At 43.9% G+C, this 27,046-nt stretch overlaps 1 protein-coding gene across 1 annotated transcript in view; it reads right to left on the bottom strand.

Annotated features, from left to right (window-relative positions):
• The window catches only part of PLEKHG3 (pleckstrin homology and RhoGEF domain containing G3), a 608,515-nt gene that overhangs the window by 39,648 nt on the left and 541,821 nt on the right, over positions 1-27,046 (bottom strand). The window contains exons 16-17 of the mRNA XM_086939446.1: positions 13,281-13,642; positions 7,775-7,885 (exon numbers count right to left, since the gene is read on the bottom strand). Of these exons, the coding sequence (XP_086795572.1) occupies positions 7,775-7,885; positions 13,281-13,642 (473 nt within the window). The remainder of the gene's footprint in view (positions 1-7,774; positions 7,886-13,280; positions 13,643-27,046) is intronic.

Genomic DNA, 27,046 nt, shown 5'->3' with positions numbered 1-27,046 from the left:
CATTTTACTAGGTGTCGGCAATGGGTGTCATGCTAGGTATTTCCACAAGTTGGCAAAAAATATCACCATAATGCGATGGCCTGCATTTTACGGGGGTGGTCAGAGAATAACAATCTTTCTAATATATTGGTATATTGTTTATCTACCCTATCCCCTTTCAAGGTCTAAATAACCAATAAACTGCTAGAAGCTGTCAAAAAGAAGTTTATACAAGCAGATAACACATACCCCACTTTGCAACTAGCCCAAGAGGTGGCCTTATCTTGTGAGGTAGACACATGTCTACCACAAATATTATTCCACTTTCCTATTACCACCAATACTGACCACTAATCACTGATTGCCTCAGGACCCAGAGAAGATGCTTCACAGCTTGTCCACAAGAAATCAAGCCCATGCAAGGATAAATGTGGCATAGGAGAAATCTTGGATACTATCAATCTCTTTGTTTTATATGTATATTTGACACTGAACAGAAATGGCTTGTGTGTGAGAAATATAGGGCATGAGCAGATTTAAGGCCAGCTGTCAGGGATTTAGAATAGCCGCATGGTCCTCCTCCTGTGGCTGTGTGGCTCCTGTGGCTTACTCTTCTAGGAGGAGACCCGAAGGAGGCATCGGCGGGGGCCTGAGTTTGGAGCCTGGTCAAGGTGTGGAGCCGGAGACCTATCTCCTTTTTAAACATGGAGGTTAAGATTTGGCCAAAGGCCTTAGCCAACAGACTCCACTCAGCGATTACTACCTTGAGACATGCGGATCAATCTGGCTTTATGCCCAGGAGAGCCACATGACAACATCTGGAGGGTGCACAATTAAATGGCATTATCAGATAGATTACCATGTGCTCATGTGCTCCTGCTGGTGGATTACCATAAGGCATTTGATTCTGTGAGATGGGATTACTTGTTTTGCTAGTTGCAGAAACTCAACTTTGGGCAAAAATAAATTTCCTGATTGCTGTACACTGAACTCGAGGCAAATGTGAGAGTAGGCGATTCATTGTGTGATCGATTCCTGCTGCACTGGAGGATGAGGCAGGGTTGTCCCCTGTCTCCCCTGCTGTTTGCAACCATAATTGAACCCTGGCAGGTTGGCTGAGGATGGAAGTCCTAGTGAAGTACCAGGATTGGGCTCACAAGGTTTGCGAGAGGTTCACGCTATATGCCGATGATGTCCTGATTTTCTTGGAAGACCCTCCTAATTCTGGGCCTTCAGTCCTCCAGATCCTTGGAATAGTCAGGGCTTTTTCATTAATAATAAATCTAAATAATCAGTATACCCACTGGCAGGTCCCTTGGCAATACTTGAATGGGCCGCCGATATACGGGTCCTCCAGGAGGGCTTCAAATATCTGGGTGTGTCTGTGACCAACAACCCCACTCAGGCCTAGGAACATAATATTTAGCCTCATCTTGAACTACGCTACCACTGTCCATTCTTGGGTGTTCGGTTATGTATAAGATGATTGTCTTGTCTCGCCTGCTGCATCAAATCCAGAATTACCCTTTCCCGCTTTCCCACTTGGCTTTTAGGACCCTAAATTCCGTCCGGAGAGACTTTCTTTGGCAGCACTGTATTCCAAAGGATTGCCCTATCCAAGAGTTATAAAACCCCATACAACTGTGGTATTGCGTCTCCAGATATTTGTTCATATTACAGGGCTTCCCTCCTTATTGTCATAAGCAAGTAGTGGTTCACTAACCCAATGGTTCCTGCCTTCGCTGCAGAGCTTAGGGCGATTAGAGATTCCCCTCCGACACCTACTCTACAGAGAAGCTCCACTGGAGCAGCTGTCAGAAGCCACAAAGTGGCTCTTCAGATCTGAAGTGACACTCTCAGAGCCCTTGACTGGAAGGGAAGCTAGACAAAGGAAACCTCAATATTGCACGGGGCCCGGCTGTTACAGGTTACAGTCTTGGAGGGCTTCAAATCCTGGTATGTCATTGCCATATCTAGATTGGCGACTGTCCTGTTGGGCCACTATAAAATCCTTTTTTGAGTTGCAGGAAGAATATGACTTACATCACTAGTGATCACAAAATCTTGCATCTGTATCCAACACCAGTGATCAACATACCAGACTCCTTCGATCAGCTTAGAGACACCTAGATGGGAGACTTGGGGACTTTATAGATGATTGGATTGAGGCCTGCAACCTCCACCCCCCATGAGACTGTGATTACTTTGCAGTTCCCCCAAATACAGTGGAAATACTTATTTAGGGTTTACTACACTTGGGAGAGATCGAGCAAAAAGGGGGCCATGGAGGTACCGACGCACTTGTGAGGTTTGCCGGGAACAGTAAACTTCCTCCACACAACGTGGGCATGAGCTCAATTGGCCCCGTTTTGGGAGGGAATGTTGGATTGCCTTGAGCGAATGTTGGGCTGGGCTTTGCATCGCGATCCTACTAAGTTGGTCCTCCTTCGCACTATAGATGAGATAGATAGAACATTGCCGGGCCTGGAAAGACTGTGATCCCCCATCCTTGGAACGGTGGAAACAGGGGCTGGACCGTTGTATGAGCATGGAAATTACTAGATACAAGGCTAGTGGCTGCCCTCTTAAACATTACAAAATTTGGGCTGTATGGGACACATACCAGGGCATTGTCTTCTAATGACTAGAGAATCTTGGCCAGTCCCTGGAGGAGGTCCTATAAAGGTTGAAGCTGAAGTGTGGTCACTAAGGTAATAGAGGCAGTCAAGGAGTGTTCAGTATCATCCACTGGCTGCACTCAGGGAGAAGTGGATTTTATTTAGTTTTTCTGCTTATTTTGACTGATTTGTAATGCACTATAGTTGGCTCTATTAGTCACTTTTTTGTTACATGCGATCCTCTATGGTATGCCTGGTGTATTAAATTTGCAAAACTTAAAGAGCAAGTCTGAGTAGCAGACAGTGTGTAGGAGGATGTTGAGTAATGTTGCAAGAATAGCACAGATGGTGGTGAATTCAGACTTGAAATATGGTGCAAAGTGATTCACCATGAATGATGACTGTGTGATATACATAGTAGACAGAGTAAACTGATGATAGGATGTAAGAGGTGTGGCGCAGCGGCCAGGAAGTCTGACTACGGAACACATGGCTCACTGGTCGATCCCCGGCGCTGGTGGCAGGTTAGCCCAGCAGCATGTGACTCTGGGTAATAGCTTGCTTAATCTTCCAGATGGCACGCAGCGCTTTGACACCTCAGGTAAAAATGTTTTACCTGTCATTGGGCATCAGATCAAAGTAAGATGATGAGGGCTTGGCAGTACCATGGATAGCATGTCTCAAGCTTAATAAGGCTCAGAAGTTTGAGTGAAGTCTAGACTGGAGTGAAACACAGCTACAGATCTTTAGGTTGTCTTTGGTCTAGCAGCCGGCACATCACATTCACAATTACAGGGTACTAGAGTAAACCAAAGCTGCAACCCAAGAATGCCTGTAGCAAACTGGGGAAGTTCTGGTCCAGTTCAGGTTCTCCGGGCTTATCCCAATGAAACTTTTGAAAAAGACACAGGTATGTCTTTCCTAAGGGAGACCAATACATCTCTAGTTCCAGAACTGAAACATGCATTTGCAATGCAATAGGTCTCGCATTTATGAAACTCTCGTAAATGCGAAACCAATTGCCTTGCAAATGCTCGTTTGTAAAAGCACCCATGCAGCACTTTCACTTGAATGTCCGCTGCCCCCTTTTCCTTAGACGAGCCGCGTTTAAAGAAAGAGGCACTACCATTTACAAGAAGGATAGGTACGGAGGAATTAATATCTAATTTTTATTTCAGCATAGGGAACATTTAATTACCCTATCTTCAATCTTTTAATCTTGTGAGGAACCTAATCTGATAATTTATGACATATACAGTACCGATCTATAAAGATTACAAAATAACAATGTAGAAACATATACAATTACATATGACAAAGTAAATCAACAGAATTATGTTTATTCACTTTGTCATATGTAATTGTGTATATTTCTACATTGTTATTTTGTAATGTTTTAGATCGGTTCCACTGTATATGTGCGTCATAAATGATCAGATTAGATTCGTCATAAGATTAAAAGATTGAAGATAGGGTAATTAAATGTTCCCTATGCTGAAATAAAAATTTGATATTAATTCCTCCATACCTATCCTTTTTGTACATGACAGTGTTTCATACCCAGTTAAAGGAGGGTAATTTGGGTATACCCCATGCATATATACATGTTGAAGAAAGAGGCACAGCCGCTATTAAAGGGAAAGCGCGGTTTGTTTGTCAAGTTGACAAACTTTTTTTTGTAAAAGCGCCTCGTCCAGTGGTTTCACTTTAATTGCAGCTGCGCCCCTTTCCTTAGACGCAGCTCGTCTAAGGAAAGGTGCGTGGCCAACATTAAAGTGCGGCCTGGGGCACTTAAAAAAAAAAAAACATGCAGCTACGTATGGCACCACTGTATGAGCGTGTAGTGCCGTTCTATTAAAAAAGTAATAATAATAAGCATTGGGGAGAGCGTGAGAAAACCATTTAAGCAAATAGTGCTCGGAGGCTGTAATTAAAGCCTAACGAGTAACAACACATGTAACATGGGGTGTTACAAAATGAGACAAGGTGGCACTAAGGAGGGACTACTAAGCCTATTGACCAATGCAAAAGTCACAGTTTTCAAAAGACAATGACACAAGCCACAGAAAAATATGGGCGGAGAGGGGATGGAGTTTCAAGTCACTACCTGAATACAGCATGCCTCGCAGAGCAGCGCATGCACTGCCCAGGTTGGACCTAAAAATGGTAATAGAGTCCCAGTAAAACACCATAAATGGTGAATGCTATATATCGGTTTCATTATTGTAATCGGACTGTCTGAATTCCAACCAAATTTTATGGTTCCTATCTAGAACTGGCTTGGCAGTTCGGTCTGATTTGCATATAGCTGGGTCTGAATTAGGGTGACGAAGTGAGCTAAAGAACGATGATGGATTCAACCCAGATTCTTGACTGGGGTGAGTGTCTGAAAAGTTTCAGCACTACGCCCATCATCTCCTTGTGTTTGCTTTGATTGCCCTAAGTTGGCAGGAAATGCCCAGAAGTGGGTCCCTTGCTCATCTTGCCACTGGTTTCAAGCCAGCCTGGCTGATGAGGGGTGTTACTCCGAAACCGGTCCGTAGATGCTTGTTTGCAGTCCAGGAAAGACCGGTCTTGGCAGTTCGAGCTGCACTGTTCCCACGAGGCACAGGGTCAAGACTGATTTGCATATAGCGGAGTCTGAACTGGGGGGGGGGGGGCAAAGTGAGCAAAAGAACAATGATTGATTCAACCCAGATCTGTGAGTGTCTGACAAGTTTCAGCTCTGCGTCCATCATCTCCTTGTGCATAGTTCATATCTAAACTAAGATTTGGGAAGAGAAGATCAAAATCACATTAGTACTTAGGATATTTACAGTTGCCCTAAATCAAAATAATAAATTATTGACTAATTTTATAAGAGGTTATTCTAGGTGGTTCATATGCATCCAACACTTAATTTGCTTTCCCTGTTACTAGTGTGTCTGGCACATGAAGGAAGAGTTTGTCTTTTTAGACAGAAGCACACAAGGACTGTGTGCTAAATAGGTCTCCGGCTCAGTGGGGTGCAAAATGTGGCAGAAGGGGAAACAAGCTTGAGGATCACAGAAGAGTAAATGGAACCAAAACCAAGACTGCCTAGGCATGTTAATAGCCACCAATAAATAAATGAATAAAAACAATACACTTCACTAGCTCATGCAGAGAACATTGAAAGGATATCTACATGGCCCTTTGAGACAAAAAAAAATCTTTACAATATTTTTTGGAAACCACATAGGAGCACAATTCGCTAGAACTTCAGTAGTTTGTTTTTGATAATTGGTACTGTATTGTGGTAAATAACGCACCATCACAAACTGAATTGTAAATAATGTTATAATTTTATACAGTGATAAACTCTATTTTCAAGAGAGGTGGATGTCCAGTGGCTGCACCAGCATTCGTGCAAGCACATATCCCCATCATCCCTCACCTCAGTGCAAGAATACATGCTCATTCTCTGGGAGCTTAGTTACGGCTATTTTCAAGATGTTAAAGATCAAATATTATAGTCCATAAACCATCTGATGTTTGGAATAGTCAATATTGCCAAAAATATACATGGCATGAACAGGTTGCATTAAAAGTTCTTGTATAAAACATTGTATATTGCAGTTTTTCCCACTATCAATACACCACTTCAGATTTGTTATGAACCATCATGTCCCTAATCTAAATGGAAGATATCCATCATTAGAAATATGCCTCCCAAGGAATGCTTTAAAACCGTGCAGGGTACTGCCATGAAAGCCGAAGTAAAAAGGTCCTCCCTGGACTGGAAACAAGCATCCTAGGACCAGTTTCGGGGTTTCGCCCCTCCTCAGCTAGGATAGCTTGTTTCCAGAGCCATGGAGAGCAGAGGACCCACGTCTGGGTATACCCGCCCCACTTGGGGTGACCAATGCAAAAAGAACAATTGATGGACAGAATGCAGAACAATGACATACATTCACCCCAGTACAGCGATCTGGGTCTGAATACATGATTTTTGCGCCCCATGCCATTTCAGTTTGAACCCAGCCATATGCAAACCAGTCTTGACCCGGCACCCAATGGGAACAGTCCAGCCCGAACTGCCAGGCCAGGTCCTCAATGGACTGGAAAAAAGCATCCTAGGAATGCTTTAAAACCGTGCAGGGTACTGTTATGAAAGCTTAAGTTAAAAGGTCCTCCCTGGACTGGGAACAAGCATCCTAGGACCGGTTTCAGGGCTTCCACCTTCATCAGCCAGGATAGCTTGACTCCAGTCGCATGCAGAGCCCGGGACCCATGTCTGGGCATACCCGTCCCACTCGGGCTGACCAATGGAAAAAGAACAATTGATGGACAGAATGCAGAACAATGTCCAGTATTCCGTCCATCAATTGTTTCTTTTGCATATATCGCCCTAAGTGGGAAGGGTATTCCCAAACGTGGGTCCTGTGCTCACCACACCACTGGATTCAAGCTAGCCTGGCTGATGAAAGGTGATGCTCTGAAACCGGTCCCAGGATTCTTGTTTCTGAACCAGGGAGGATCTGGCCTAGCAGTTCAGGCTGGACTGTTCCCATAAGGGACAGGGTCAAGACTGATTTGCATATTGCTGAGTCCAAACTGGAGTAGTGAGCAAATAAATGACAGGTTAAACCCAGATCCTTGTGACTGGTGGTGAATGTTTGCATTGTCCAGCATTCTGTCCATCAATTGTTTCTTTTGCATGAGTCGGCCTAAGTGGGAAGGGTATGCCCAGACATGGGTCAGTTGCTCACTATACCACTGGATTTAAGCTAGCCTGGCTGATGAAGGGAGAGACCCTAAAACTGCTGCCAGGATGCTTGTTTCTTGCCCCCTGAGGACCTGGTTTGGCAGTTCGGGCTAAACTGTTCCCATAAGGAACAGGGTCTAGACCGATTTGCATATGGCCAGGTCCAAACCGGGGTGGTGTGGTGAGCAAAAGAATGAAGGATTAAACCCAGATCCTTGTGACTGGGGGTGAATGTTTGCATTGTCCAGATTTCGTCCATCAATTGTTTCTTTTGCGTATGAAAGCCGTAATATACTTTGAATATGTTAAGGGCTGGGTCCTTCTAAAGCACTATACAATAATTCATAAATAAATATTTATTTTGTCAGAAAGCTCTCAGACTATTATGCTCTCTACTGTCTACAAATCTAAGTCGTTTTTCAGACTTCTGTCTGCGAAAACAATTTCTTACCTCATCAGGAGGTGGTATAGTCAGACTTTGATGCATTTCTGCTTCCTCAGAAGATTGACGTCTCTGCCTCTTCGACCCCTTTCTAAGCTCCAGTTCTCTTATTTCCTTGCTCTGTAAACAAAAACAAAACAAAAGCCTGGCCGGTTAACAATGGTGATGCAAGTGTTCTCATTTGACAAAGCTCAAGCAGCCATATATGAAAAACAATAGAAAGACATGGATTTTAAAATTAGTAAAACACATTTTTAATTGATTATTGGTGTTATATTGTCTGATCCCATTTCTATAGTAAAACTTTCTCTGCTTAGGAGGAAAATGCTTCCTGAAATGCAAGAGAATGGATGGAACCTGTAACTTTCCGGAAGGAGCAGTTTGAAACTTGGAGACTTTTCTGAATTCACATCCCCTGCTACGATAGGTCATCTAGTGTTGGGTGGTGATACTCTCTTTGTAGTTCTTAATTTCGTTTCTTTTTTTACCTTGGTAAGGTTTACCATTTGGTGTCCTGTCCATCCCTCTGTGACATCAGACGCTCACCTAAGGAGCCCCTCTGGGTGGTCGCCACCTTTATATTCTTTTTTTTCCCCCTTCATGCGACTCTCGTCTTTGTGATGGCTGCCTTAATCTTCGTTGGACAGTTTTTATGTTCAGCAATCTCTGTATTTCTGGGCTGGTGGAATGGTCGTGTGCGAATCCAGAAATGCCTTCAATTTGCAAAACTACTCCTACAGGCAAGTATCTTTTTCATTTGGCAGCGCAAATATTTTCTGTATTCACTTGCTGTGCACTTACTCTCGCGGTATTCTCCTCTCCTGCGAGGCTGGGTTCAAGCGAGTTTTTGAACAATCGCTTTGGTACTCTCTGTTCCACCTGTGCATCTGTGATTCCTATCCACATAATAGTGGATTGTGAAAGTAAGTACAGAAGACTATGTGCCTACCATACAGATGAAATGCATGGAAACATTCAAAATGAATGACTGCATTGCCACCTTCTTTGTTCAGTGCACTCTTGGTCTTTTTTCGAGCGCAACACCTGCTGTCTTGTAACATGTCTTGATGGTTTGGACTATACATCTTGCAATGGTCCACATGGTGACAAGAGAGCCTTTGCTTGATGGTACGAAGCATACAAAGAACTGACTACCTTCCTTTCCTGATTTGGCTTGTTTCTTGCAAGTAACACATGAATGCCCTTTTGACATCCAGCATGTGCAGGGCCCTTCTGCTAGTGTTTTTGTATCTTGGAAAACAGCTAACAGTTGTATAACAAGAAAATGTGAGATGGCGTTTGGTAGAAAATGTGGGGTATTCTTCATTTATCGTTTAGATTTTTGCACTGCAAGTGCTTGCAACTCACTAACTCTCTGCAGAGATGTGATGGTAATCAAAAAGGCTGATTTGAGTGTGAGACATTTGAGCTTAAGCTCCTCCTTATGCTTGGGTTCGAATGGAGACTTCACAAGTTGCTTTAGCACTAGGTTTAAATTCCATATTAGTGTGGGCACCGACCTTGGTGGCACGAGTACTGAAGAAACAGTTAGTGTATGTTAGTATGGCAGAGGAGAATCTTTAGTGAGCCATATGATAGGCCCTCGTAGAACAAGTGAGTGAAGTACTTAATCACTGTAATGTCTCGTCTCCAACGATCCTTAAAATCTACTCCGTCACACCAGTGTATGAACCTGTTCCATTTTGTAGTGTAGCACTTCTGGCCTCTTTTTGGACCTCTGTAGTCGTCTATGGGAGACTCCAGGTGACAAAACGAAGTCTTCAGCAGCCATGGGTTGCGTATTACAGGTTGTACTCCTGGCTCCCTTGCATTCTTAACACCTTAACTGCGCCGAACGTTCCGCACTATTGCGCGGGAGGGGCCGCGATGGCCAACGGAAGTGCGCAGCACTTCACAGGTAGTGCACGCGACGGCCGTTGGCTGTCGCCAGCAGCCATGGGGTTAACAAGTCCCGATGGTGGAAGTCTTATCACTCAGTCTTGTGCCATATCCACCAGTTCAGAGACCAAGGTTTGTTGAGATCATTGCAGAACAATGAGGATAAATGTCCTTGACACTTGTTTGCATCTGTTTAACACCAGTGGTATCAGTGGGATAGGGCAACAGGTGTATGAAAGTTTCCCTAAACAGTGCATCAACAGGGCACTCCCCAGTCACCACTATTCTGGCTAAGTAGACTCACAATTCTGGCATTTTGCATTCTACTCTGTTGCAAATAAAGGCAAGCTTGTTCTCAGTGCCAGGATTATTTTGGTGCCTCAATTGAGTTTTGTTTGTTTCTAAAAAAAAAGTCTTTGGTCTCTCGGGTGATTTTGTCTCCATGTTTAGAGAAAAAACACAGTTTGTATGACTGTTTATGCTCCAGAGGCACTGTCTGAACAATCTCAGCTTTAACATCAAGTCATCCAGAGAATATTGGGCATGGCTAGTCTGTCTTCCAAGTGTGCTCCAACTCCTGAGACTCCCTGGGAATATCCTCTGCACAGATTTAATCCCAAAGTGTAGAAGCATGAACTGGTATTGCACCTTGTTTACCTCAAAATTCAGGAACTTCTTGTGTCTAATGTTCATCAGCATCTGAAGGTAGACGTCTTTGAGGTCCATGGTTGCCTTATAGTCTCCCTTCTGCTGGTGCAGAATAACCTCCTGCAGCATGCCTATTTTGAATGATTACATCTTTATGAATCTCCTTTAAGCACGCAGCTCTACAAAGGGTCTGAGTGTCTTGTCTGGTTTTAGTAGCAGAAAGGAGACAGTGTAGATGCCATGATTTAACTGTTCTTTTGATCCCTTTTCTATTGTGTGTTTGCTTACAAGGTCCTTTACTCCTTGCTGCAGCCGTATGTCCTCCTTGTTGCAAATAATTGCTTTTGGCCTCATGTATGCGGGGCTTCTTAACAGCTCTTTACAACAGCCAAGTTGAATGAAGTTTGGAGTCCATTTGTCAGAGGCGATTGTCTTAATTTCTTTGAGAAAACTTTAGATCTTACCCTTAAGGGCGTTTAATTTAAGGGGGCGGGATGAGGGGGGTGATGACAAGTCACTTGTTTGAATGCCCTGCTCTTTCCGGAGCAGTACATCTCCCCCAGTTCTTCCACGGAAGGGATGCCTTAGTGTGCTCAGGTATAACCACTGTGATGGAGCACTTTGAAAGCTTGGTTGTAATGAAGGAATGGCATGGGGATTTGATACCCGTATAGCAGGTAGGCTTCGTCTTGGTGCCATTCCTCCACAAAGGACCCTCTGAAGTGTAGAGCTTCTAGGGCCTTTACTGTTTCACGGTCCTTTTTAAGTTTTTCAATTGAGTGCTGGGTCAAAAATGCATTCGACCGTTAAGGGCATATTAAGAACCATCACTGGCATTTCCTGTTTGAATACGGAGACTCTCAGCCATGTATATCTCCGTAGGATGGTATCTTAGCACAGCCATCCGCTAGCTATGCCCGCTGATTAGTGGCAGGTGTTCTAGATGGTCCTGCCCTCCTGTACGATAATTTTTGTCCTCTCTTTGAACTGCTGTGGGAGGTGTTGCATTAGCTCCTCCACCTATTCTCTTTGCTGATCTCCTGAGTAGTCCATTGGATTTGGAGATGCACCATTGGATGGCTGTGACCTCTCAATTTTGTTACCATCACCATCTTTTTGCTCTCCCTGTCCAGTGTGTGGGGGTGGGGTGGGGTGCGGTGGGGGCTCTGTGACAGTGGTGTTACTGGCCCTTTGCATCCAGTGGCAATACTGATTGAGTCTGCTGCCATGCTGCTTCTGATATGAGAAGGGTGTTTGAGGGAGAACTCGTACTTCTGCTCTACATTGGGTGTCACACCTGTGGCTGTAGATGGTTCTCTAAAGATCTCCAGTCCTTGATCCAGGACACTGGGTTGCATTAGGAGGATCTGATACTTCTGGGCTGACAGCACTTTGGCTCCAATACCTCCTTTTCTCACAGCTCTTGGTGTCATTCAACTTTTGACTCATGGGGTTCTTTTGACTTGTGCTTGCGCTCAATTATCGTTGTTCTTCGGTGTCGAGTTAGCCTTCGAGGGCTGAGAGAGAATGTTAACGTGGCTCCACAGTGCCCCAGTGTTACCAAGTGCGTCCTTGCCTCACTGTCTTTCTCAATGCTTCTCCTTCTCTGTTTGGGCAACCTCTTCTGAGTCAGAGAGCCCTCTTTGTGCCACTTCCGCTTCCTGAAAGACTACTCTTCAGTTGACGGTCCATGATCTTTCAGAGAGGTTTTCTGAGACTGCGCCGCAGTGAGTCCATCTCTGTTTCTCCCTCATCTTCGGGATCTTGGACTGGAACTAGGCGCACGCATCACAGTATTCTGAGTAAACCTGGGCGTAATGGGGCTAAGCGCAGGTCCACGGAGTTGCAGAACGCGGAGAAAGCAAATCCGCCCGGGTTAATTTCGTGCTGTGGGCCTTTCGCAGACAAAGGTGGCATATCATGTGGCTGTCTGTCCTTGCGAAATTGTGGTGGCACGTAAGCAGAATAAAGGGGTGGTATGCTCCATCCCTGATGTTTATTGTCTTGAGGCTTGTCACCAATGTTCTTCTGATGATTTCCTTGATGTCAGTGCTGTATCATTCAATAACCTTCTGGATTCTGCATATTTGGGCAATGATCCTTTGCTGAATACCAACTGTTCTTGAATATTTTCTGCATTCCAGTTATGCTTCCAGAACCCAACAGCTGAAAAATAGAATCTGAAGATAGAGGCCAAACAAAGGTACAGAAGATGAAATACTGAATGAGAGGAAGGGTGAAAGGATGGATGAAAGAGTGAAATGCTTTAAAGGTGAAAGGGTAATGGGATAGAAGGATGAAGAATGAACAGATGGGGAAGAGTGAAAGGATGGAAAGTTAAAAGTATGGACAGATGGAAAACTGATGGGTAGGTGATTAAAAGTACAGGGTATATATGAACAGACTGCAGTAAATGCCCAGGAGAATGGATGAATAGATATAAGGATGAAAGGATGGATGGAGAGGTGGATGGAAATATGATGGAAAGGGGAAGGGAACTCCTCTACAGAGGGTCAGGTGTGCTTACTTTGCCGGCTCACTGTGATAGAGTTATGGCTTAAGTCGAAGTATTTCTAATTTGTGGCTACTACCTTGACCAATGACCACTATTGATAATGCTATCTATAGAAAGGCATGTAGAGGACAGGCACTGCACAATATGTCTTACCCTAACCCCAGATATCAATCTCTTTTCTTGTTACAATTGATTTATCAAATGACACAAATAAATCATCTTTTTTAAATGCACGTTTAGTAATGTTTAGTTATTCATCTGTCAATTAAGCCATGCAAGTGCAGCAGATGTAAAATAAACTCTGATTAATTGCAGCTTTTGCTCTGTAATATGAGCAACTAGGAACATGTTAGTGCATTAGGATTAGAAATTGAGAAGTGGATCTGGATAAATCAGATGCAAGCCATGCTCTGCATGAACGTAAATCCAACTGATCGAGAGACAAACCCTCACCGTAGCGACCCGAGTGAAAAGCAAAGCCTTGGCCCTATAGTGCCAGCAATGTATGGCAGTCAGAAGAGAGCTGGCAAAATCTGCTACCTGGTCATCTCCCATTAGAATTTCTCTCTCGTCCTCATCATCAGAAGCAGTGAATTCTGCACCCGTGTCTTTTCCACTGGTGTCGCTCAGATTTAAATGTTCAGGGGAGTCTTTCTTAGGGGAGAACCCATTCACCTCATCCTCCAGCAGAGAGTCTGACTGCCCATGGCTGGACACCAGAGAGATGGCACTGGGTTGCAGGAGATCTCCAATGTCCATGAGCGCGCCTTCACTGTCTGCGTGCTGTTTGAGATTAGGAGCAAGGATTTCCATTTAGTCAGATTTTATAGATCATTTTAAGACTGACAGTTGTTTGATAACACCAGCACAAAAGGGCATATCAGTTCATGTAATAAACTGATACATGCAGGAGAGGTCTGCCTGTGTCCACGTATCTGGAAATTAATACAGTAGTAATAATACAATTCAGAATGATTCTGCAGGTGCTAAATTGACATCTTTAATCTCCAACATTACATCTCGGTGTTCTTCATTTTTTTTTATCATTCTCATCATCAACAACACTTTCCAACAATCAGGTGTAATGTTTCCAGCTTATTCAGTAACAATTAGCTACTTTACATGTGTGGCAAGTGACAGAAGTCTAGCAGCCAATGGGTTATTGTACGAATCCTAATATTTTCTCATAGTATGAATAGTATTTTCTCAGCATCCAGAAATTGCGGACACAATATTAGAATCTGTAAGAAGGTGTAAAACATCACAGCACTTGAGACTTGTCAATCTCCCTTGTTACAGGAACACAATGAGCTTGATTTCAGCTTTACTCGGATATCTTTGCCAAGTAGTATCACAGCAAGGTGCATCACACCAAGGTGCATTGCTGATCATTGTTAGGCCCCGCCTAAGGTAAGCTTTAGCAGTCTGTTGCTCAGACCTATTGTGGACAATACAATACTTGGAGAGGGCTTTTGGTCAGGCCATTATTCCTGATTGGATGGCTTGTCTGGCTTAAAGCTCTGTTCCCTACTGAATGACTTTCCTCCCTTCTCTTCTTTTGATTCAGTAGCATGTTCCCTCCTACTACGGACATTAATCTTGCACTGCAGTGCATATAAGGGGCTATTTTCCATCCACTCCCCCTGGTCCTCCACCTTTTCCTCCCACCCCTTCTCAGCATTAGCTCACACTCACCTCCCTTTGCTTTTATACCACTTAAGCTCCAGTGGCACCTGCTACCGTTTGGGCGGATGGCCATCTTAAAAGTTTTAAAATTCCAAGATGGCACCTGACCATGCACCGCAGGCATCTTTCAATTAATTTTCTTAGTTTTTAAGAAAATCAATGCAAAGATCCCCATCACCGATGTGCATGCATCAGTCTTTGACTTCATTATTTTGCTTTATGAAAGTCTGTTCAAAACTTGCCTAGCAGACGTGCAGCATCTTTTAATAGATTTTCTAAAAGAAAAAGAGAATTCAGTCAAAGATGGTGATGCCGATGTGCAAACATCTGCGATGGCCATTGACAGAAAAATGGGCAAGACCTATTAGCAATGTTTGGTAATTCAGTTCCCTGCATTTCCAAACCTTTCTGGGATAGGTCTTTTTTCTTATATAAACCCATTTAGAGGTTTGTCAATTCATACTCTGTAATAGCCTTCTCCAAAATTAAATAACAGACCCATTTGTTCAATAACTTGGTCCCCTCCCTCGTTCACTTCAGACATTTAGCTGTGATATTTAATATTTGTCTAGACTATGAAACAGGCTTTGCACATGCACAACACAATTTTATTATTTTCTATAAATGGTGGCCACCAGGTCTTATGTCTTATCCAATGTCTTTTCTCATTGTGTCATTCCTATCATATAGTTTGGCTCTTATTGGGGCAGATGTATCCATGCCCCTTTAATACACAACTACTTGCGAATTGCTATTATAGCCAGACACTAACTGCTCATTAACTTCATAGGGTTACCTTCACATGCAAAAAACAACCCAAAAATGACTTCCAGCTTTTCCTGCTTATCATACCACTCTAGAAGCAACTTCGCATTTAGCTAGCATTTCCAATTGGATTGGGAAATTGTTTAGTGAATTTAGGAAATTTGCTATCATACCCGCAATACCATCTTATAATTGATGAATTAGAATCATTCTTCCCAAACTTCAGCTTCTCACCAGAGCATCCCAATTGCTTGACTTTAGCTTTGAATGCCTCAAAACGACCTGCCCAATAAATATTTGTATTTTATCTTCCCCAGTGAATGGTTGTAAACGTGAATTTGCTTTACCAACTCAGAAACATGTTGTAATAAACAGCCTATGGAAAAAAGTTTCCACTTTGAGAGAACATTGTGGTCAAGAGGCAGCATAGACCAGTGCGTTCACTCCCCCCACCAGAAACCATCCAACAAGATTCTCTCTGCTGAAGCAGTTGCCACCCCAGCTTGAAAAGTGGTAACTTTTCCAGGGTTTGTGACTGAGATTGAGGTTCACAAGCAATTGTCATTTTCCTGTGTGAATTGCAAAGTGGAAGGGAAGGTCTCCCTCCCTCCTGCTTGCAGTTCTGGATTTTCAGAATAATAAAAAGGTGTTGTGTGGTCGCGAAGCCCATTTCATAGGATTTGTGACTACAATAAGAAAAGAACGTTACTGCCTGAGGTTACCACATTTTAACCGCATCGTTGCTGCGGTTATTTTTGCGCTACGCGGCTTTTTTGCAAAAGCCGCGTTACATGACGAGCTCAGCTCGTCATCTGCACACGTCCCCCGTGGCAGATGACGAGCTCAGCTCGTCATCAGCATCAAAGGGGTTAATGGCGCTGAAAAAGGCTTGAACATTTTCACAAGCAAGGTGGCCCAGTATAGATTAATTTGCAAAGGTTTATTTATTTATTTTTATTTAGTGTATCTTGTATAGCGCACTGCTACCCCAACGGGGTGTCCCAGCGCTCGTTGTGTGCGAGTATAATGTTACTGGTGGATTTACAGACACAAGTTTTCTGACTTACCTGCTGCTCATCATCTTCAGCAGCAGTTCACTTAGATCATCTAATGCAAATGCTAAGACCAGTGAAGAAGGAAGACTGCTGCAGGTAATTTGAATATTCATGAACAGATGTAGCATGCAAGTGAACCTGAGCCTATCAATACCTTGCTGAATCCAGGAAAACAGACCTGTGTTTAACTGACCACTGCGTTAAAAAGGGCTGCCATTAAAGTGTGCTAGCTCCAAGCCATCGCAATAGAGTTTACTCTCACCTGAGCTCATGAATGTCACAGAAATGAAGGAAACATTTGTGGAGTACGAGAGAAAACACAATAGGTGTGTCTGATCACTATACCACCCTGAGACACATTTCAAATCCTGCATGTCAGATGAGGTTGAGGAAAGTACCAAGGCCGTTCAAGACCAAGCTTTTTATGCACCTTCAATAACTCAATTTCTTCACCCCATCATTAAATGTTATCCTCTTTATTTCAACACAAATCTCCTGCAAGGTTCCAACAATTTTGGATTGACAATCATTACTTAACTATATGCACAGAAGATGGGTCTAGAACTTGGTGCCGAAGAGACCTCTGATGGACTGTTCCGCATTGGATCTTCAGTGTATCGCGTATCACACTGTGGCTCTAACCATATCTAAGGATGATCACTGAAAACCTGCTATCCCATGAAAGATGCCCTGCTCTTAGCAGTTACAGGTTCTCCAGCCCTATTTCACAGAATTTGCCTAGGGGTAATACCAAAATGTGACAGTTTCAAAGGGGTGATGGCTTAGATACAAAGTGACACACAATCAATGGTGTCTGAACAACGCCAGGCTTTTTGGTAGACTCCCGTGGGAGGTATCCTGGCTGCTCAGAACACAGTGGTCCCCCAGCTTCTATACCTCACCCATCACCATGCTGACACTGCCAGTCAGGAAGAAAATTTAGAAGGAGGTTTTAGACTACAGAGAGGATCATGCAAGGAGGTTTCCCAAAAGGTAGTATTGCTGGGGCGACCCTTCAAGACAGTTTGGCCATCATATCTGAAGAAGTGTAAAATAAAATTTCCCTTCATTTAGGCGGCAAAGCAATACATTTTAACAAAATGGGGATGAGGAACTCATCCTTTAGAGGAAGTGTGGCTGCACAAATTATGGTAAATTTAAGGTATGGAGAAAATTAATAAAAACTCAGGGAAAGGAGCGGCAATTCTACAATCAATGGAGTCATCAACACCCCGGAGATTCCCACATCAGTCTGAAAAAGGAGATCGGTAGGGTTGGACAACCTACATTTGGAAGGGTTTGTTTTGGGGTTTTCCTCTATTTCTGCCTTTAATTCTCTCTTTTTCCTACATAATAAGCACAACGGTAATGCCCATCGTGCGGTTGTAAAACTGAATAAAAATTTACTGAAACTTGAGACACTGTCCGATTACAGAATCAACTGCTACACAAAGTTTTATTTGTGAACTAAACAAATATATTAATGTTTAACAAGAGAACCAACAACACTACTTTTGTAGATAAACGGGAAGCAGCAGAAGGTGCTGTAAAAACTTAACTTGGGATTTGATAATGTACATCATTTATAACAAACTGATTACATGAATTAATTACTCTGAACAGTTAATCATAGCAAATCAGGTAATGTAAAAAGTGTATATAGGGAACATTACGTGTAACTCCATAGATTATCATGTGATATATATATATTTTCTTTAGGACGTTGACCAAGCAGTGAGGCGAAACGCGTCAGTCAGAGGGGGTTTGCATCAATAAAAGCGTCAGCTTCAGATTCTTCGTGTGTGCCTTCCTTCTTTACACCTAATCGAGGTGTGGCTTTGAAGAAATATATATATATATATATATATATATATATATATATATATATATATATATATATATATATATATATATATATATATATATATATATATATATATATATATATATATATATATATATATATATATATATATAGTGATGTCACTGACCATGTCATGAGTGATGTAATATGCGACGTCATCAGCAGTGCATTGCGGGTGCGCGAGTTATATTTAGCTGAACTAACTAATTTCATTGGTTTTGTACGAGCGAAATGTCCAGCTAACTATAACGCCCCTGAAACCTATGTTTTTTTTCTGTGAATATATATATATTTTTCCTAAATAATTGAATTTTAACTTAATATCACCGCACAACTACTTCATTCATTATTGCTATTATCTTGTTTACAGTTGTCTTTATACCAGACGTAACAGGTAGTGAAAATAAAGCAATAGCTACATCTGTTTTCATGTATTCAGGTGTACTATTTCTATTTGGGTTCGTTTTTTGTTGTACTTACCCCTGATTTTAGCCTGCTTGCTTGCAGCTCGCGCCCCTCTCTCCCCTCACCTGCACTTAAAAAACGGCATTCTTTGCCTGCAAAGCACCACCACTTGGTGGGTCAGGGTCTTGGGGGTCAACTTTGGGCGCCATCTTCGTTTGGGACATCTCAGCCGGCGGTGGCCGCCATCTTGGAGCGGACTCGCGCGCTCAGGGCTGATTGGAGCGCCTATTTAAAGTCGCTCCCTCACGCGCAGCGTGACGCGCAGGTGGACGCCTTCGCTTAGCCTGAGTCGTGCCGGAGTCCTGCCCGTCTGCGCCCGTCAGCGTTCCGGAGGCGGCGGGGCGGCGGGAGACGCCGGTCCGGCTAGACTCAGGTAGAGATGATTTGCTACTCCTCGGCGATGTTGCGGGATATGCGGGGTCTCTCCTGCTCCTGCCGCTCCGTTTTCCCGGGGTGCTTTAAGGGTAAACAACGTTGCCCGGGCTGCGGTTGGACGCCTTCCTGGACTCGCGTCAATGTCCCTCGCCCAGCAACTGCTGGCGTGAAACATCTCTGCCTCCTGCTCAATACGAGGTCTGTAGGATGCCATGCCCTGCATATATACGATCTTGTCAGGGAAAATCCCTTATGTCTGTTATTGACTGAAACCTGGTTGGGAGAGGCATCCAATCCGGATGTTTTTTCAGCCATTCCTCCGGCGTATAACATCTTCCGGCAGGATAGAGTGAAGGGAAGGGGCGGGGGAGTGGCGGTAGTGGTGAAAAAGAGCGTTTCCTGCTCAGTACTTCCCCTGAATTCCATTGGGAGCGCTGAGTCGCTCGCCTTCACGCTTAGACTGTCCCCGGGCCAGGCTCTGAAGGGGCTGCTGGTTTACAGGCCACCAGGCCCTGTGGGTTCCTTCCTGGAAGATCTGCAGACAGCTGTCGCTGAGTTGGTGCTGTCTACACAGCACTGCGTGGTGGCAGGTGACTTCAATTTCCACCTTGACGCGACGGACGACCCGGACGCGATTAAACTGTTGGATATTACATCCCGATGGGTCTTACACCGTTCGTGTCAGGGCCAACACATGAGAAGGGGCATACCCTGGATCAGGTGTTTTCGTCTGTCCCGATTTTGGAGGTCGAAACCCTGCCGGTGCTTTGGACGGATCACAGGTTGATCAGATTCTCTGTGCTGGAGAGTGGGCGGCTGGACAACAGCGCCCCTACGCTGCCTAGACTGGCCTCAAGAGCGTTTCACAGAGTGACGCCCGACATGCTGGAGCAGGCACTTGTGGATCACCCATGCCATCTTTCGGGTGATTTGGAAAGTGACACCGAGGCTCTGCAGCTGTGGCTCACCGAAAGGCTGGACGATCTTGCCCCTAGGGCAGCCCCCCGGTGACACTGCAATCTGCACCGTGGTTCACGGAGACGCTTCGTGTGGCTCGCAGCCAATGTAAGGTGGTCGAGAAGACCTGGCGCCTTCTGTATGATGGGGAGGCTAAACTCGCCTACAGGGCGGCGGTGAAGGCCTACCACCGGGACATCCTGGGAGCTAAGAGGGAATATCTGGCCAGGAGGATCGAGGCATCTGCAAACTCCTGTAAGGAGATCTTCACCATTGTGAAGGAGTTTACGACCCCCAGCTCCCATTCGCCTCCATTAGTTTCTCCGGATGCATGGGTATGTGATCTTGCAGGTTTCTTTACCAACAAGATGAAGGCGATTCAGGCATCCTTCGTGGAGGGACCGGAAGATGGAAGCGGCGTCACTGGGGCGGGCTGCGGACCTCTGCACACGCCTGTGGCGGTGTTGTCGGATTTCCCTGCTGTTTCCAGCGATGCGTCCAGGCTGCTGCTGGCCAATCTTAAATCTGGCTCGTCACTTGACCCCTGCCCCGCCAAATTCTTGGCTGGGATGGCGGCTGTGGTGAACCCGCTGGTCAACCCCATCCTCAATGCCTCCCTGAGGGAGGGGAGGGTCCCTAGCTCTTGGAAAAGAGCGATGGTGATCCCCCTCCTGAAAAAAACCGGGTCTTGACGCCGAGGCTTTGGCCAATTATAGGCCAATTTCACTTCTCCCGGCTCTAGCGAAGATTACTGAAAAACACGTCCACGGCGTCCTGTCGAGCTTTCTGGAAGCTAACAACCTGCTCCACCCATCCCAATCCGGTTTCCGTCCTAATTTTAGTACGGAAACAGCTTTGTTGGAGGTCACTGAGATCATCAGGGAGACCTTGGATGTCGGCGGTAGGGCCATGTTGGTCATGTTAGACCTGTCGGCGGCTTTCGACACCGTCCCCCACAAGGCGCTTTTAGCTAGGCTTTTTGACATCGGCCTTAGGGGGACGGCGCTCAAATGGTTCACATCTTTCCTTGAAAGCCGCCGCCAGACGGTCTGGGTTTCCCAGAGTTCTGCCGAGATGCCGCCACTGGGAGTCGGGGTTCCACAGGGCTCTGTGTTGAGCCCCACGTTGTTCAACATCTTTATGTCCCCTTTGGCGGCCGTGGTGGAGGCATATGGGGCCCAGATCGTCTCCTACGCCGACGATACGCAACTCCTCTTCACATGCGGTAAAGACCAGGAGTTTGATGGAGAGAGAATTCGGGACTGTCTTGTAGTGGTCTTCGACTGGTTCCAGCGGAACAGTCTGAAGGCCAACTCAATTAAGTCTGAGGTGCTATTCTTTGGTTGCGTCGCCGATCCGGAGTGGCAGCAATGGTGGCCGTCCGACATGAGTCCTCCTGCACAGTCTTCCTTGGTGGCTAAAAATCTGGGTGTCAAGCTGGACAACCAGCTGTCTCTGAGAACTCATATTCTCGGTCTGGCTGGCACCTGTTATGGAATTTTGAAAATGCTCCGCAAATTCCTGCCCCTATTGTCTGAGGAGCACAGGCGGATTACTGTGCAGGCTCTTATTGGATCAAGGCTAGATTACGCCAACGCCCTCTTTCTCGGCCTCCCTGACTATCTGGTTCAGCGCCTACAGGTGGTGCAGAACTCCGCCGCCCGGGCTATTTTCGGCCTGCGGAGACGAGCTCGAGCTTCCGGGCTGCTACAGACGCTACATTGGCTGCCTATCCGGAAGCGGATTCAGTTCAAATCCCTGACGTTGATGCACAAAGCTTTGTTCGGATCAGGGGCTGGATATCTACGGCGGAGACTGGCCTTCTATCGTCCAGTCCGCTCCTTGCGCTCGGAATCCCTTTTTACAGCGGTGGTTCCGCGGGTGAGGAAGGCCCGTGCGGGAGGGCGTTCTTTCAGCTGTAAAGCTCCCCAGCTGTGGAACTCGCTTCCTCTCTCGCTCCGCAGCACTGCCAATCTGCTCCAGTTCAGGAAGAGCCTAAGGACCTGGCTTTTTAATCTTTAGGCTGTTTTTTACTGTTTTCTTTTCTGTTTCTGATTCTGTTCTTGCTGTGTTGTGTTATTTTTACTCTGAGTTGCAGGTGGAAAGCGCCGGGACACTCCATCCGAGTAGCCGTGCGCTATATAAAAGCACTATAACATAACATAACATACTAGAGGCACTCTTGTAAGTTAACTTTATTTCGGTTTATGACTGTTGCTTGCTTTACTGTTTTGAAAAACCTGTTAGACTGGGTATCAGCCAATGCCAACGTTTAAGTTCAACTGCCCTGGAAGCAAGAAAGTGAGACCCCCTACTTCAGCAAAAAAAAGAAGGAAAAAAAAACAGTACACCTACCGAAAAACCTATATACCAACTTAGGTAAGAGGAATAAAAGGGAGTTGAAGGGACATTAGAATTTGTTCTTCAGGACAGAAGAATCTCACTAAGTAGGATACTGGTCTCCCAACCATGAGAATCACTTTAAACGTCACAATGTGTAAAATTGAGTTCTTAATGAGCGGATGCTTCAACGCTTCCTAGAAGGAATTGCATTGTGGGTAATCTAAATGAAGGCACAACGATTAAGATTTATGGTATGATGAGAATATAATTCAAAAGGAAAGTCTGGGGATCAAGTGGCAGAACTAAAGCACTAGTGTGGCCCTGCTATGAAGCAGATGAAGTCCGTTATATTGTGAATGGTACAGTGTTAACAAAATGAAGGTTTTCCATCAGGTGCTTTTTACATAACATAACCAGTAACGACACTGAAGCTCAAACCATTGATGATGGCACTTTAGAACCTCAAGGTGGACACCACACATTTGGTTCGAGTATTGCAGAGTAATGATCCTCTTGTGCACCCCTGACCTGTCCTAAGGGACAATCACAGTCCTACGATACATGCAACGTAAGAGGTGATGTAGGTATCTTGAAGTCTTAAACATGACAACAGCCCCATCCTGATGCACTGACACTAATACTATAACTGGCTTCTTGTAACACACTTCCATCTGTGTATCCCACCATTCAAATATACATAATCCTAAGTGGCATTGGGTAGCCCCCTTCATCCCACACACAACATCCACGTATGGGTACCACCACACCTCCTCATAATCAATAACATGAAACCTAGTCTCAAACCATCCCCATGACTGGCTGCTTCTGCTGTGCAAGAGAGCAGAAGCAATCAAGCCTGGAAACAGAACTTAATCCAGGGTACTGCTGAGGGCAGACATCTTCCTGCTCGGTGAGTTACTAAAGAACCGGAGAAGGTAGGTGATGGCAAAAGCAGGAGGTGGATAACCCAAGTACCATTTTCTGCCATTCCTTTAGTGTCACATGACCCAGGGTACACTACAGAAGGGGGCAGAAGCTGAGCTGATAGAATGCTAAAATACTTATAAAGCAAGAGGTGTTGTTTTGCTACATAACTGGTGACTTACAAGTTATCACTGCGGTCTGTAGGCACCCATTTGAAAAGGGGCTAGAGTAGAGCTTGTTTGTCTTTTGATTCCCTTAGGTTTGTAGAAGCCCTGGTTATAGAAGAGGGTATGTTTGAAGCAGGAACCTTCAAGAATTCCTTAGGGTCTGACCCAGGATCATGTTAGAAGGCATCAGACACCTTTGTGAGGTCAAAGCAATTGGCAACTACCAGAAATATTTGTGCTATATATTATCATCTAAGGAAGAGATGAGCAATAACTAGGAGTACAATTTTAATCGGTTGTTTACACTTGAGATAAATGGCTTAGTTTGTCGATGGAGGACCACTTGTCAATGAATACAAGGGGTGACACTCGTATACAACTACCTGTGAAGTGAAACATAATATTAAAAATGATGACGTTAAATTGATGGATAAAGTGAGTAAGCGGGCTATGTCCCATCGTAACTCTTAACGGCATTGTGAAGTCAGTTGTTTTCAGCATAACAAAAAAAACTGCAAAGAAACATTTCAGTCAAAGAAAATGTTTACAAAGTACTGCCACGAAGAATGGGTATTTTGTCTATCTTATCACTACAACTGCCACATTTACTTTTTCGATAAAGGTACTTTCTTTAACATATGAAACTGTTTATAAACAAAACAGGATCTTACCTTCAGTTGAGCTATGTCATCAGAATATAAAAGAAAAAAAAGAAAAATGATCAGACAACTGTGAAAACTCATTTTTAGATAATGCTTCAAAGTATGGAAAAGCGAGATTTTAAACATTCCTTTAGGTCCAACATTGTCACACTCTCTCTAATTTCCTCTAGTAGCTGAGGGTCAGAGAAGTCTACTATCGCTAAAGAGATCAACCCCCAGCATCTGACCTGGTCCCACACTGAAGCAAAAAAAAACGATGGAGGGTGGAATGCTTAAATTCATTGCAACCACTGGTACTTAGTCACACCAGCATTCCACGGCATCCTTGTTTGCACACTTTGCTTGTCCAGACACAGACTAGCCATTTGTAAATCAATTTTCGTTCTCATCCAAGAGGTAGGGTTTCACACTGCATTGAACAGTGGCGGTTCTGCTGCCTCTCCTTTACTACTTAATGATCATCAGTGATCACCCAGATTTCCACTTTTCTTTTACTTTTTCCTTAGGGCCTACATAAGCCTGTTTTAATGTTAATGCTGAGTGCTTCACTAATTCTATTTGTCTTGATTATAACCGTTCATTTAACTCCTGCATTGAAACATTGACTAGGTCATTAGACAACGGACAAATACTACCTTATATTGTGATATAGTTTTACACCATTATCCTTTGTTCCACTGCCATTTGTTTAGATGCACCCGTTTACTACTTTTCACTCATGTGATCAATGTGAGCATTTTGACTGGATAAAAATTCACATTAATTGTACCAAGATGAAATTCCATCATCTAAGTAGTTGAAATATACTGAATGAGTCCTACTGGTTTGCCTAATTCACATAGTGCAGCAGAATTCAACATGCCCCCCTCCTTGTTTTTACTTCTGGGATGCATTCTCCTGTGTATAATTCACCCTTGCAAAACATCGCCTTTCAAGCACATTTCCCTGGATTATGCGAGTCCGGCGGGAAGGATAGAAGATGTAGATACTTCAGTACCTCCTACTACTACCTTCCCTAGATTTATAGCAACTCAAGCAAAGGAAGAAGATGTTGCAGAGCACCAGGTACAAATATTTTACTGGTCCTTTGTACACTTCTGATTTCCAAGTATTCCTGCCGATAAAAATATGAGAAAGGAAATTAAATAGGTAGATTAAACTGACTAGTCATTGACTTTGGTGTATTGAAAGGTATCATGTGCATTTACATCAATACTGTGTGATAATATATGGATTGTTACATAATACTACAGCACAACTGCAAAATGACTCCATTCCATGCACCAAACCTTCAGCTTATCCTGAGCCTGTCCTGAATATTTTAGTCAAAGCACTTTGCATGCTAGAACGTGGAAGCCCATACCTATAATCGATGAAGTAACATTTTTGGTTTCACTCCTAAAAGGCTGGGATGCCATAAGGTATTTAATTGTGCAATACTTGGTACACTTTTTGGCCTCGGACATTTTGGGCGCTCATTTAAACTGAAACCAGTTGTGGGGTTATTGACTGATTTCCCTAAGTATGGAAATGGCTTTGCAAATAGGGCACTGGATCCAAGAAAGTGGGCCAAGACTAGTGCTCAGACTACTTATCTCATACCTTCTGTACAGAGGCTGAGCTAATATATTACAGTTAACTGGTAAACGTAAGCATAGGGATGGAGGGCTAAGTAGGAATCCTGGCAAAAGTCTCAGCTTCTGAAGTGGTGATGTTAAGTCAGTGGTGGCCATGCAGTTTCTCATGCTAACAAAATGAAACTTCAGATCAGCTTCTCTATGTTGTTAAGGATAAGAGGACCTGAAGGTAAAGCTTGGCATTGTCTGCACATTTAGTCAATAAGGGCATTCTTGTATGCTACTACTGACCAAAAGTAAAGGTTGAATATATTTACCCTAGGGGAATTCCACATGGGAAAGGAATAAACAATAATTTGTAGTTCTCATATGTGTATGCATCTATCAAAGCAAGACAGGGTTTATGTTGATTATATATAATAATCAGTAACTTGACATTTTTGTAGCAGTTTCATAAGATAACTCCGGCTCAGTAACTAGAAGGACACATGCAATACTCTTCTACCTTTTGATGCAAGAGGCCAGTAAGCATTACATTCTGAAGTGCTCCAAATGTTCCAGAAATGATCAATTCAGGAATGAGCTAAAGCTTAGAATGAAACCTCTTAAATAAATCTAAAGGCTCAGTTTCAGGCGCTCTATCGCCCATTTCCCCCAAAAAAAGCAACTGATGAAAAATAGTAGAATTATATAGTGTAAGCGCTCCAGGGGCAGGCTTCCAGTGAGGGGAAATAAGTGGATGCATGTGTTGCGACATCCTCATCTGTTTTACAATGACAGAACTTATGGGCTTCCCTGCTGTTACTGAACATTACAGCAGTTTACTTGCTGTTTGTGTTAAATACTGTGACAGACAAAACCCAATCTGCACTATTTCACTCTCCCGGCCTAATACAACTGTACCATGAAACAGTCTTAGCAGGACCTGTCTTTATTGGATATAATGCTTGCCTCCCTTAACAGAATTCTGTGTCAGGGAGAGGAAGGACAAAATGGCAATTTTAAATAACAGATAAAACTGAAAAGGGTGATCTACGAACGAGGTGATTCATAATCCTATTAAGGTCCCAAAAGTATAATTATGGCTAAGGGTAAACAACTGGTATTTTTTGAGTCTATGCAAATACTCAGGAACAAAAGTACCAAACAAACTCGGCTGTAGCACCACATATGTTTTGTATACGATGCTACTGTGTGGAAAACACTTGCCAATTCTAATTGCACTACTTCCTTAAGACTTCACAACAAAATAAAAGTTGGGGGTGGAAGTTCAACATTAATTTCATGACTAGTCCCACACTTTGCCACTACTATGGCAAGAAGTATATACAACCAAGCAGAATTAAATAAGTGGACAGCTAAAGATGTGTTTTGCATCA

Source organism: Lissotriton vulgaris, chromosome 9, assembly GCF_964263255.1.
Source record: "Lissotriton vulgaris chromosome 9, aLisVul1.2, whole genome shotgun sequence".
In the NCBI taxonomy this organism is placed as follows: Eukaryota; Metazoa; Chordata; class Amphibia; order Caudata; family Salamandridae; genus Lissotriton; species Lissotriton vulgaris.
The sequence above is the reverse complement of the archived record's forward strand: the minus strand, read 5'-3'. Positions and strand labels throughout refer to the sequence as shown.